This window comes from Vidua chalybeata, chromosome 21 (genome assembly GCF_026979565.1).
Source record: "Vidua chalybeata isolate OUT-0048 chromosome 21, bVidCha1 merged haplotype, whole genome shotgun sequence".
Taxonomy (NCBI): Eukaryota; Metazoa; Chordata; class Aves; order Passeriformes; family Viduidae; genus Vidua; species Vidua chalybeata.
Window position 1 is genome coordinate 4,156,034 of NC_071550.1, and position 13,468 is coordinate 4,169,501.

At 57.8% G+C, this 13,468-nt stretch overlaps 1 protein-coding gene across 6 annotated transcripts; it reads right to left on the reverse strand.

Annotated features, from left to right (window-relative positions):
- Positions 1 to 3,293: 3,293 nt before the first annotated feature.
- On the reverse strand, positions 3,294 to 11,878 carry BARHL1 (BarH like homeobox 1). 6 transcript variants are annotated; one of them, XM_053961799.1, is made up of 4 exons: positions 11,821 to 11,878; positions 10,183 to 10,903; positions 6,751 to 6,973; positions 3,294 to 5,075 (listed from the first exon to the last, which is right to left on the reverse strand). In XM_053961799.1, the coding sequence occupies exons 2-4, from the start codon at positions 10,631 to 10,633 to the stop codon at positions 4,781 to 4,783; spliced, it is 969 nt and encodes a 322-aa protein (XP_053817774.1). In that variant the 5' UTR covers positions 10,634 to 10,903; positions 11,821 to 11,878; the 3' UTR covers positions 3,294 to 4,780. The 6 variants fall into 6 exon arrangements, with proteins under 6 accessions (XP_053817774.1, XP_053817775.1, XP_053817777.1 ...); XM_053961800.1 differs by having other exon boundaries at positions 11,827 to 11,844; XM_053961802.1 differs by lacking the exon at positions 11,821 to 11,878 and adding an exon at positions 11,447 to 11,461.
- Positions 11,879 to 13,468: the final 1,590 nt, after the last annotated feature.

Genomic DNA, 13,468 nt, shown 5'->3' on the forward strand with positions numbered 1-13,468 from the left:
TGAGGGCACCTACTTTGGGCTGTAGTGAGTCATACAAAGGATCGTAGGAGAGCAGCAATCAGCCCCAAAATATTTAATTTCTGAAGTGAAAGTAACTTTTGAAACCAGAATTTTTACTTCCTCCTGGGCAATTATCAAACACTTCAATTTCACTGCAATACTTTTTTCAACATTTCTGAAAGATGATAGAAAGGCTCCAGTATCAAATTAACCATGATTTTTCAGAGAGAATGAAGTTACAAACATTTATTAGATTAAAAATAACAACAAAGCCCACCTGATTTTGTTATGAGAACTATTTGGAAGAGCAATCAGGTTTAAGGCAAATGTCAACTTAAACAGAAAAGAAACCCCTGAGGATGAAAATGACTCAGAATGATGCAGAGAGTGCAAGTTTGGGAATGATCTTGTGCATGAAGGGAAAGTACATGACCTTCTCCTGGCTGACTGTCACGTAGGAATTAATAGGGACTATTGGCAAATTCATAATAGTAGGAAAAAAGGCCAACAGCACATAGGTGAGAGACATCAGGAGATCTCATTGCTGCCTGTATTAACTGGGCATGAAAGAGTACAAATGGTTATGATGAATAAAGTGATTTTTAAAAAATATTAGAGTGCCTTTTTCTTTCAGCTTCACCATCTTTAGCAGATAGGGCCGGACTGCTTGTGGGATTAGGGAAAGAGAGAGGAGGAGATTGTTGAATAAGAAAGTGTTAAAAGAAATGCACCTGAAGTTGAGTGGAGTTTTCTCCTAATAAACTTCAAGGCTGATGAGAAAGATGTGTTAGAATTGTGGCTGGGTGGGCAGGAGTCAAATTCTGCCCTTATTTACACTTGGGCGGCCCCAGATTGGCTCTGAGCTGGCTTCACCCTTGTGCACCACTCAATTCAAGAAGAACCTGGTAGGTGTGGAGTTGATTTCACTCAAATCATCCTTTCATTCAGGCAGGGCAGGGTGTGGTGCTTGGAGCTGTGAGCTGCTGTAGAGTTCCATCATTTCCACCACCTGCAAATCACCACCTGCAGCACCAGGGTGTTGTGCGTGCAGAGGTTCCCAAATCCTCAGAGCACCCAAATGCCAGAGGAGCAGCCGGGGGTGACAGTGGACTCCTGTGGCATGGAGCCCTGAACTTGCTGTTGCCCTGAGCTTCTGAATTTGTCCCCTCTTGCTCTGAGGTATGTGGTGTGTGCTGAAGGGGTCTCGGCTGGGTGGGAGCTGCCTGCACAGCTGGCAGGGAGGGGAACTGCGTTTGGCAGGGTTGGTGGAACTGCAGCTTTGGTTTTGGCTTTGGTCACGTTTGCTTGTCTGGATTGTGGTGGAGGGCAAGGGCCTCACTGCCCCGCAGCCCAAAGCACCTGGGTTTGGTCTGGAAATAATGGCACTGTGTAACTTTTCTACAAAGCTGCTTGTGAGTCAGACCAGGGCTTAGCTGGGTTTGCCTTCCCTGCTCTCACACCCTGATACTGCACTTGTGATTTCTCAGCTCTCTTCTGGCTCCGTGTCCTTTACCTGTGGTAGGAGCTCACATCCTCCTCTCCTCTGCAGCTGCAGCATCTTGAGTTCACACTGCAAGGCTTTGGACTAGGAAAAAGCAAGGAGGTCACCTTGGGGCAAGGGTCACAGTTAAACACCAGGGGCTGGGTCAGACACAAGATACAGCCCTGGTCCCTGACTGCTGAGAACACCATAACTAAGCAGGGTAGAAAGCAACAGAACCTCCCTGTTGACAACACCTTGTTTTCTCCATAAACCTGGGAGAGGGCAGGAAAAGCAACAATGTTCTGGGCTTTCCATTCTGACAGTTTTGTTTGCTGCTCAGATGAAGCCATGGAATATCTTGGCTAGAAACAATTCTGCTGATTGCAATGACTTTGTGTGTGCTGGCATGTCCAGCAGAGCAGCTCTTGCTGTGGCTGTTCTGGGGTGCTGGTCCTGCTTAAAGCTGTGCCAGGAGGGGAGGAAGGTGGCCCTCGAGCTGGGTAAAAGCCTGGAAGGGACCTGAGAGCCAGGACTGTGTTTGGCCCTGGCAAACCCACTGCACTCTCTGGATCCAGAACCTGGAGCTGACAGAACCCGACCAGCAGCAGCAGCAGCTTGTCTGTTGGGCTTTGTACCCTGGAGAAATCCATGGAGCAGAACTGCTGCAATACCCAAAGGTTTCCCTGCTGGGACTGGTGCTTCTCAATTGTTCCATTCTTTTGCTTCATATAATTTCAACTCAGCACAGCCTGTCCTACCCCAGGGGCCTTGCCAGGATTGTGCCCGCCAGGCACCATCCTCTGGAAACATTTCCAGCCTGCTCAGGGGCTGCTGTAGGTGCAGGGCCAGTGCTGCTGCCTTCTGCTGTGGGACACCAGCTCCCATCTCAGTGCCTGCACACAGGCTGGAGGTGAAGTTGGTCCTCCAGAAGGTTTTGAGGCTGCTGAGATCCCCCCACACACGATGCTGTTCATGTGGCAAGTGTGGTGCTCTCCGCTTAGAGCCTGTGGTGTCCCCCCTAAACTGTTTTATCTTGAAGCTTGACTCTGCTGTCAGATCTCCCTGGCAGCAACAGCTCCAGCCCTCCTGTCCTCTCTGCTCTTTCCTTCCCACCACGCCCGGCACAGCCATCCCTCTTCCCAGGGCAGAGGATTCCTCGGGATTCTGCCCTGCTCTCTCCTACCATCCTCGTGGCACAAACTGGACCCTGGCACCGTGTTACGGTGCTGGCTCAGACCTGCTGGTACAGGGGAGTTTCCAGCTCCTTCCAGATGTGAAATGGCAAATTTAAATATTGCAATTACAAACGTGTAACGAAGCCTTGTACTTCCTTAATGTAAGAGGAGGAATCTGCTATGGCTACAAGGACAATTAAATATTAGAGAATGTCTTTGATTCACATTCCTGCTGTGTAAATGGGAGGAAGGTTGCTGTATGCTCCTTGCCTTTGCGCTCACAAAATGAAAAGCACACCCACTGCAAGTTGTCCTTTGATAGATTTTTAATATGATTTTAAAGAGTTTTGTTTGGCCTCATTCTTATTCAATGAGATTAATTTAAAGCACTTATCCCCTGGGTTTAAGTCAATCCATGTAGGATTTGGGACGGGGGTTGTTGCCCAGGGAGGGGGTTGTTTGCAGGCCTCTCTGAAAGACTCCTTTCCCACTTCATTAACCCCGAGCTGGGAGCGACCCCCCTTCCTCCTCCTCCTCCTCCTCCTCCTCCTCCTCGCCCAGCCGAGGCCCGGGGATTTACCAAACTCCCCCATTCACATGCAAAGAGCCGGCCCCATCCACAAAGGCCGGGGGCTCTCGCCCCCAGGCGTGGCTGTGCATTTGGCCGAGCCGACAATCGCGGGGCTCGGGGGTGCCGGGGCAAAGCTCCCGGGACGGAGCCGGCCCGGGGGCACCGGGCTGGGACCCGGCCCGGGGAGCCGGGGAGGGGGCTCTGGAGAGTCAGTGGGTGCCGGGGGGGCTCCGCAGACAGCCGGGCCCGCCGGGGGGAGCGGCCGGGGCCGGGGGGACCCGCAGCCCATCTGTCGGCTCCCCGAGCCGGGAGCCGCTGCCCGGCTGTCCCGGGCACCAGCTGCCGGGCCCGCTGGCCGCGGCCAGATGAGCGACACTTTTAAAGGGTGGAAACAATCCATTTTCCAAAGCGATCATTTAAAGCACTTAGGCAATTATACACTTAAGATTAACGTTATTAATTCACCGCAGTCGCGGCTATCACCGCGCTGGGCTGCCCCTGTCCCCGCGGCCGGTCCCGCATGCCGGCAGTGGAGCCGGGCCCCGGGGGGACACCGAGCCCCGGGGGGACACCGAGCCCCGGGGAGCGGGGGGCTCCGTGCGATGGGAGGTGGGAAAACTCCTCTTTGCTTTTCCCTTTCCCTCGGCGGCGGCCGTTCCGCAAGAGCAAACAAGCGGGAGGGGAAGAAGGGGCCGGCGGAGGCGAGACCGGTTTGTTTGTAAAGAAGTTTTATTTCCACATTTAAAAAAGGGGGGAGCGGGAGCGGCCGCGGCGCCCCGAGCCCCCCCCCCTCCCCGCGCCCCCCGCCCGGCCGGGCCGGCCCCGGGATACAGACTGACAAGAATCACTTACACAAATACGCCCTCAGGGTTCACAAATAAATAATTCATATACATTTTGCACCGTATTTACATTCCACTGCGCTTTTTTTTTCCTTTTTTTTTTTTTTTTTTTTTTTTCTTTTTTTTCTTTTTTTTAAGTTTAAGTTACGGACGTCCCAAAGTCTCGCTGGGGCCATCGGCCCGGGCCACCCCGCGGTCCTTCCCGGCGGCGGGACAGCTGCCCCAGGCTCGGGGAGCCGGAGAAAGCGGGGAGGGGTCTCTCCGGAGCCGCCCGTGGCAGGTGGGGCTCGGCTCCCCTGACTGTTCCTGGGGAGGGGACGGACAGGCGAAGCCCCCCCGGGGCATCCGGCCCCCGCCCGTGCTCCCGGCGCCGTTCCATGCCGAGGTGGGGGCACGCAGCGGCCCCGCTGCCCGTCGGGGGCACAACGGGGTAAAGAAGGTGGTGAGTGCCCCGCGGGGTGAGGGGCAGCTCTGCCGGCTCCGTCCTGCCAAGCCGGTCCTGGATTCTTGCATTCTTTATATATTATTTTAAAAAAGGAGGGGGGGAGTCTCATTTATAATTTTATATATATATATATATATATGTATATATATATATTTGGGGATGAGCGGGAGTCTGTCTCTTGCTCGCGGCCCCAGAGGTGTGGGGTGGCCCCCTCCAGCCCCCCGGCCCGGTGGGTGCCGGCGGGGCTGCCCGGGCTGCCGGGGCTCACCGGGGCTGCGCAGCCCGGGGCAGGACGCCGGGCAGCGGGGGCAGGGGCGGCGGGGGCTCGCTGCCGCCCTGCAGTCCGTGGATGAGGATGCGGGGCACCAAGGGTCTCTGTAGGGCGGGGGGCGGCGCGCTGGGTCCGCGGTACAGGTAGAGGGCGGCGCCGGGGTCCAGGTTGGAGACCAAACTCTGCGGGTAGAAGTAGGGCGAGGGGAACATCCTCTGGAGGGCTGAATAGTTGCCGGCCTCAGCCAGCAGCTCCAGGCCCACCGCCGTCTGCCTTTTCCACTTGGTCCTGGGGGGGCAAGTCGAGACAAGGGGTCAAGGACGGGAGGGATGCTCCCAAAGCCGCTCCCCGGCTCTTTTTACCCTCTGCACACCCCCTTTCCCCGGGCTCTGCTCTCATGGAGCATCCCCGCTCCCACCGCTGGCTCCCAGGGCCGGCCTCTCCTGTACGGCAGGGATGGGATGGGATGGGATGTGAAGGGATTTAACGGGATGGGATGCAGACCCCATTAATGGGGGGAGAGAGCTTATTTCCCTGGCGTTCCCGCCGCGGCAGCCCGGCGTGAGCGCCCACGGAGCTTTCCCGGAGGCACCGGAGCCACAGCCCGGCTGGGACCCAATGGAGGGATGGGAATCCCGGCGATAAATTTCGCGACAGAAATTCAGTCCCTTCCTGGGGGTGTAAATCCCAGATTGTCACGCGACCCGAGGATGACACCCGAGGGGATCCGTGAGCTGAGCGCGGGTGCTGCGACCACCGCGATGCTCCGGCCCGAGGCCGCGGCGGCCCCGCTCTGCCGCCCGGGGCTCCGGGACCCTCTCCCCGGGACGGGGCTGCCGGCGCCGGGCCCGGCCGCTCGGGAGGCTGCGGGAGTCCCGCGGGGGGACAGGCGTGGGGCAGAGTCCCGGGGAATTCGTTTGCGGCATATATATAGTGTGTATATATATATATATATGCGCATGTGTGTGTGTGTGTGTGTGTCTAAATACACATATGCATACATATATATATAAATATATATATATATATAATGTACGTAAGTGTATACTTTTTATATGCGTGTATACCGATATATAGGCATGTATATATATATAAATATATATATATATAAATGTACACACACACACACACACACACACAGACGTGTGTTTGTGCCAGATCTCGTGGAGGAGCCCCGGCCCCAGGATCTCGCCGCCGGCGGGCCGGGCTGGCTGGGGAAGGGGCTGGCAGCGCAGTTTCGGCTCCGGCGTGTCCTTGCAGGAGGGATTTGGCGAGAGAAGGGGTGATCACAGCCTCCCCCGCCGCCCCTAAAGTTCCCCAAACCCCCGACGTGGGGGGATCTTTGCAGATGGAGAAGTGGGACTGGAAACGATGGGGAGGGAGGATAAAACCCTGGAAGGAGCGAGAGGACAGGGCGGGGGCTGCAGCCGGGGATCCCTCGTTTGGTGGCGGTGGCAATGGTCGGGGCTGGCGATGTCCGGACAAACCCACCGAAGCCACCACGTCGCCAGCCCTTTTACAGATTTGTCGCTGAAGCGCTAAACCTATTTCCACCAGTAAATTATTCATCATAATAATAATTGTGTAATTACTGTAAAGGGTGTTAATTATTGATGCCCAAAGCAGTAATTGGTATCTATTATTAATGGGCCGATGTGTTATGCTGTTGTGTTTAGCTGGAAGCCCGGTCCTGCCTCCCCGCCTTACCGGGGCTGGGGGCACGGATTGTCCCCTCCCGCCCCACACCCGCCCTGCCTCGGCATCGCTTTTCTCCCCTTGGCTTTGGGGTAAAAGGCCCGGGGAGAGGCGGGGACGGGACCGACATCGCCCCTGTCCCGGTGCCGGGAGGGACGGGGTGGCTCTGGGGTGCAAAAGCCCTGCCTGGTTTTGGGGGTGCGCGGCCGGGGAGGGGAGCAGGGCGGGATCCCGGCGCTGTGGGCAGGAGGGATCGGTGCATTTTTACCTTCTGTTCTGGTACCACGTTTTCACCTGCGTGTCGGTGAGGTTGAGGGAGGCGGCCAGTTCCATCCTGTCCTGCACGCTCAGGTATTTTTGCCTCTCGAAGCTGCGCTCCAGCTGGGCCAGCTGATGGTCGGTGAAGGCGGTGCGGGCTTTGCGCGGCTTTTTCAGCCGCACCGGGGGACTGTCCCGGGAACTGGAGATCTCTCGGTCCCCTTCTTCTTTCACTGAGCCGAGAGGGAGGAGGAAGAGAGGTCAGGTCAGAGCAGGAAGGGAATTTCCCTCAGAAGAGAGGGTGACCCAGCGCAGGGCTCGGCTCCGAGTGGGCTCATGGAACATTTGCTCTGCACCCCCGTAAATTTTAACCCCGGCTGCCAGAGGGAACTCAGGGGCTCCCCGAGCCGGGCCCGGCTTTTCCCCGTTCCGAGGGCCTGGGACTGGAGCAGGAACGTTGGACTGTGCCGAGAGAACCCCCGGCCCGGCCCCGCCACCCTCTTGCCCAGATCCCCCTGATCCCCCTCACCCCTCATTTCTCTCAGGGCAGGACCTTCCTCTGGGCGTATTCCCCCAAACTCAAATGCTTTCTCAGTGCTTGGATATTTTTTATTTCCTTGTTTTTCTATCTACCTTTCTCCCTTTTTTTTTTTCTTTTTTAAAAACCGAAACAAACCAACCAAAAACGAAAATTGAGAGCCCACATTTTTTGGAGGGGAATGTTGCCGTGCTGGTCCTGCCTCTCCCCTCCGCGGAGAAGCCTCCGTCCTCCCGGGGATGCTGCCGGGGCACGCAACAAACCTCCCTTCTCCAGGGTACACAACGAAATGGGGAAAGCACTTCGCAAACCCCTGCCCCGGCTGTTATTTATCTTTTAAAAAGACCGAATGAGAGGGGTTGGTGGCGGTTCGTTAGCGCGGTCGGTACATACGCGCCGGCGGAGCGATGCGGGAATTTACGCCTCAAAATGTTGGAGGGTGATGGAAAAATTACGGAGCAGCAACAAAAATAAAAGGGGAAAAATAAATTCCTGCTTGTGTTCGCCTTCTCCACTCTCCTGGAGGAGATTATGGAGGAAACAGGTTCGATTTATACAAATTGGCGGCGTTTGGTTTTGTGATTTTTTTTTTACAGGGGTTTATGTTAAATTTGCTGGTGGCGGGGGTGAGTAGGGACAAGGCTGGAGCCGAACGCGAGCTCATTTCTCTCTGTAGGAAGACAATAATCCGGTTAATTGAGCCACCGGGGAGTGAAACCCTTCAACCAGAAATCCTGGCTCTGGCCGAGCAGGCAGAACGAGCCGGGGATGATCCTTGGGCGGGGAGATCCGGCCCCGGTTCCCGGGGCAGCGGCAGCCCCGACCCGCCGGAACCGGGCAGGGGGGTCGGCCCCGCTCTCTCCCGGCAACGGCCCCAAAGTTTGTAGGACTTTTTCTCGGAGTAAAGCGGGTCTGGTTTCTCACATCCCGAGGAGGAAAATTTGCCCCCCCCCGGCCCCTGGGCTGATCCTCAGCTTCTAAAAAGTTCCTGCGCGCCAAAGGGCCGCAGGAAAGGAGGCGATGGCTTCCCTGCTCAGTCCGGATCGGCCCCTGGCTACTCCTACTTAAAAAAAAAAAATTATATATATATATATACGCATATAAAAAAAATAGGTTTTTTTCCGGCACTTCGGCCGCTGGGGGTTAGGCCCAGCTTCGCAGCCCCTTTGCGGAGTAAATCTGGGGCGTTTTGCCCCAGGAAAAGCTATTTCCAAAGCGGATCAAAAATGATCGCTCTGGGAGCGGGGATCTTCACCTGTTCCTCCACTGATACGGGGGCTTTACTCTCATTTAAACTGTGGTTTCCTCCCCATTTGAATTGGTTTTTTGTGGTTTTTTTTTTTTTTTTTTTTTTTCCTACGCTTAGACGGTCTGTTTTTCCTTTCATTTAAGCAGTGGGGATTTTTTTGCGCCCCATTTAAGCGGTGTTTCCCTCGCAATTTAAAGGATTTTTTCCCCATTTAAACGGCATTTGCAGCGTGGCCGTGGCTGTCCCGCCGCAGGGACGGGAGAGGAGCCGAGGGGCTCCGGGAAAGGCCCCCACCCAAAGCCGAACCCCCGGCCCGGGCTCGGCCGGCTCTGGGAGATGCAGAGAACCTGCTTTTCTTCTCTCTCCTCGCTTCTTTCGCGTCTCGGGGATTTGGGGCAGGGGGAGAAGGGCTGCAGGAATTCGGGCCGGGTGTAGGCGGCGAGAAGAAGCCCCAAGGTGGGAATCGCGGCTGTTTTCAGCGCCGGCCCTGCAAAGCGGTGGGGCCGCTGCTTCCTCCCGGGGCACTTCCAGCCCCGGCACCGAACCCGGGCTCCATCCTTCGTTTGGGGTGAAAATCGCCCCGTGATGTCCAGAGCCTGCCGCCGCCTTTGGAGGCTTAATTGGGCGAATATTTTTTTTCCTTCATGAATCAGATTTCAGCCCAGCGGCTCCGGGCGAGCCCAGGGTGCATTTGTAGCCGGGACGGGGCTCAGCCTGTCCCCCTTTTTTTTTCCTGTCAATCCCCCCAAATTCAGCAGCCCCGCGAGGTGCCATCACCTCCCTTTTCTCCGCCCAGCTGGATGGATACCCTCTCTCTTCCCTCACAAACAGCCGGCGAACAGTTTTCCCGGAGAAAAGTTTTCGCGGAGGTGATGAGGGTGGGATGGGAGAAGGCACCCGGGATAAATTGCTCCGAGGGGTGAGGTCTGACCCCAGATCTCGCCGGGCTGGTCCTGTGCCTCTCTCCTTGCCCCGACTGCCGCAGGGGGAGGCCGGGAAGAGGCTGCGGGGGCCCGGGAGGCCGAAGCCCCCGGCCCGGGGCGAGCAGCCCCCGCATCCTGCCCCACGCCCCGCTGGCGCGGTGGATGCGGCCCGGGGCTCCCTGTCTGCACTGCTCGGTTTTATACGATTTCCAAAACAATAATCCAAATAACAAAAATCGAATCAAACCCCGCCGACTGGCTTGCTCGTTCCTCACCGGAGCAGGGGAAATGCCTGGCAAATGCGTGATTATTTTATTACGGTTCTGTTTTGGTTTGTTTGTTTTGGTTTGTTTTTTTTTTTTTTTTTTTTTTTAATTTTTTTTTCCCGCAGGCAGAAATCCTTCTCCGCTCCTCCTTTCCCGGCGGGTAGAACGGCACAGCCGGATCTTTGCGGCGGAAGGCGGCCCCGGAGCATTCCCCGGGCGCGTTTCATGAAGCGCCGATTGCCCCAACCCCTTCCACCGGGCCGAGCCCCACCGAGCCCCGAACCCCCAAGTTTCCCCAAGTCGGTGCCGACCCCTCGGTCATTTCGGGGGCGACCGATAGCGTGACCCGCCCCTGAGCGGGGCTCGGGTCCGCAGCGAGATCCCAGAGCCCCGGGAGGCTCCCGGGCCGCCGCAGGCTGCGGGTCCGGGCCGCCCCGCACAGCCCAGCCGGCTGAGCCGCTCTTACCTTTGTACTCCGAGTCCGAGGAGGAGCTGCTGGTGTTTTTTTCCATTTTCTCCCTAAAATCCTCGCCGGGCTTGGTGGGGATCCTTCCCGCCGGCTCCTGCCCGCCGTGAGGTCCATTGGTGCTGGAGTAAGGCGCGCAGGCGGCCAGGGGCTTGCAGTCGGCCAGGATGTCTCTGATGAGGAAGGAGGAGGTGACGGTCCGGGACTGCGAGGGAGCCGAGACCTGCCCCGGCTGGAGATGCGCATCCAGGCCCGGCCGCGGCGCCGCCGCCTCCAGGCACTCGCGGCCCGGTGAGCGGGGCGAGGGGCACCCGCTGCTGCCCTCCGAGCGGGGGCTCAGCTCCAGCGGGGACCGGCCGTCCCCCACCAGCGGGTCCCCCTTGGGCACGGCGGGGCTGCCGGCTCGGTGCGAGAGGATGGAGTCGATCCCAAAGCCGGTGGAGCCCTCCATGGCCCCCGCGAGGTGCCGGCGCTCACACGGGCATTGGCGGGGAGGGCGCGGCGGAAGCGGGTTGATAATGATAATTAACAATAACAGGAGGGAAAAACAAAAAGGCGAAAGGATTAAAAAAAAAAAAAAAAAAAAAAAAAAACAAGGTAAAAAGAAAAAAAAAAAAAAAGAACAAAGTTCAGTCTGGGATCCGGGCAACAATTGCTGCAAGGCTCTCCGAGGCGCCGCGCGTTAGATCCAGGGCTGCTTCGTCTTCAGCATCGCGCCCAGCTGCACTCACAGACAGACAGGAGAGGGGGGGAGAGGGAGGCAGAGTCAAACTTTGGCCGCGAAGGGGGTGGGGTGAGGGGGGACGGACCCCAACCTCACCCGGGGTCCCGGCCACCCCACCCGTGCCCGGAGCCGCGGCGGCGCGGGGCTGGGTGGCAGCCCGGGGGCTCCCAGCCGGAGGTGGGGAGGCAGCGATCGATAGTGAAGGCTTCGCAGCGCCTTAACCACTTAATGATCCAGAAATCAATGGGGAAGGGCGAGGGGAGGGCGGAGGGGGTGGCCAGTCGCCGGGCCGCCGCGGCGCCCCCCTTCCCCACCAGCACCTCGGACAGCGCCGGGGGTGGGGGGAAACCGGAGTCACTCCGGAGCCCGCAGCACCTCGGACAGCGCCGGAGTCGCTCCGGAGCCGGCGGTGCCTTCAGCACCTCGGACAGCGGCGGGAGCGCCGCGCCCTCCCCGGGGGGGAACGGGGGAAATGGGGAGAAAATCCGAATTTGGGCCGCTCCGGCTGGGGCACCCCCCACCCCGGCACCCCCCACCCACCCCGTGTGAACGCGCCCATTGGCCGCCAGGCGTTTTGGGGGACGTCACTCCCCAACTGGCGACACCTCGGAGCTTGATTAACGGGAATTAATTGTCGCCCGGATCCCCGCGCTTTCCGGGCGGTTTCCGCCCTCTTTTGCTGTCATTATCCCGCTGATGGGGCTCTTAATGGGATGATTAGCCGCGGAGGGAGGGGGGGGGTGTGGGTTGGGTGGGTTATCGAGGGGTTACTGCTTTCTGCGCGCTTCCCCCCGCAATTAGCTGATCTGCCGGTCCCTCCCGAGCAGGGAAAGTTTTGCTGGGGCGTTACAATTAAAAACAAAAAAAATTAGGAAAAAAAAAATAGAAAGAAAAAAATGGGAAAGAAAAAGCACCGAAACCTCCCAAAACCCCCAGCACTGAGGCGGCTGCTCTGAGCCCGAGATGAGCCTCGGAGCTGCGAATTTCGTTCCATGCCCTGGAAATCGGTTGTGGCCGAGCAGAGAGGTCCACGGGGCCGCCGGGCAGCCGCGTCCCCCGGCCAGAGCTGCCGGAGCGGCGAGGAGCGGGCATCGCTCTGCCCGCTCTGCCAGCGCCCAGGGCGGTACCTACTGGTGCAACTGGGAAGGGACCGCACTCACAGCGGGTTTTTTTTCTGCCGTCAACCGCATTTTAAATAAAACACCGATGGCCTCAGGCAGGGCTGCCCCGTCCTGCCCGGTTCTGCCGGAGAAATCAACTTTCCTCCCTCCCGCCCCGTCGGGGGTTTGCTGCTGTTGGTTTCCCAGGCTGGAGAGGGACAGGCTCACGCAGGATTCCCACCTTCCTCGCGGTCACACTGGCTGCTGTCTCCTCGAGGGTTTATTTAGGGGCTTTTCCCCTAAATAAACCCGTGGATAGAGCTTTCGCCGCGGAGATAGGAAAATGTCCACACCCGGGTGCGTGAAGCTGCGTCACTTTAAAGCGATGTCGCTGGTTATTTCTCAAATACTCGATTTCTTCTGTTCGCCACCTTCCCGGCCAGTCAGCTGCATCTTGTCCCTCTTCCAAAGCCGCCCTTGGCCGGCAGCTTGGAGGCGACCAAGGAGGGGAGAGCCCCCCCTGGGGAAGCCCGGCTGCCAGCTGTCGGGCAGCGGCGCAGGCAGGGCCCCCAGCACCTCCTGCCCTCGGCCCTGCAGCTCGGGGCCGGCTGCGATCGGGGCAGCCAAACAAAAGAACTTTAGAGGAGGACAAGCCCAGGAACAAAATCAGCATCACCAGCCCCGGTCCCAGCCTGCCCTCACCTCGGGGATGCAACGTGCCCGTGCTGAGGGCTGCTCACCCTCCCTGCCCCTGGTGAGGGGTTCCTGCTGCTGCTCTGCCCCGGCTCCCTCCCAGCACAGAGACCCGGGACTGGGGACCAGGTCAGTTTTGCAGTGTCCAGCGTCCACAAGGCTGGGCCAAGAGTCCCTTTGGACTGGAGCAGAGCAATGGGTGTGCAGGAAATGGTCCTGGTGAGAAATGGTGCCGAGACCCCGATGGGGTTTGGCAGCTCCTCGCAGTGTTTGCGTTGGTTCTTGGGCTCTGGCAGCCTCCCTCTTCAACCAGGAGACCACATTTGGGTTGGAAATTTGCACTGAGATCAGAACCAGCGCTGAGGTTTTATTTGGGACCAAGAACGGGACTGGAAAAGGCAGCAGGGCTGGGAGTGGGATTAGAATCAGGATTTGGATCAGCCATGCAGGGACAGGTTTGGGCTGGTGAGGCTTGTTCTTGAGTAAGGCACCTGCCTTCAAATAACCACGAGGAAGTCCAGGGATTAGACCAACCTCCTGATGATGTGCAAGATTTTGGGGAGTATTTGATTATGGGGTACAATCCACCTCCCAGAGCAGGTTCTGTATTGTGCCATGCCCAGCCAGGGCCCTGGGGACAGATATGTCACTCCTAGGCCACACCTGGGGCTCCCAGTAGCTGCAGATGCACTGCTACTCATGTTCTAATGACACTAAAATTATTATTACTACTATTACGATCAATGCTATTGTTTTATTAAGTTGTTTC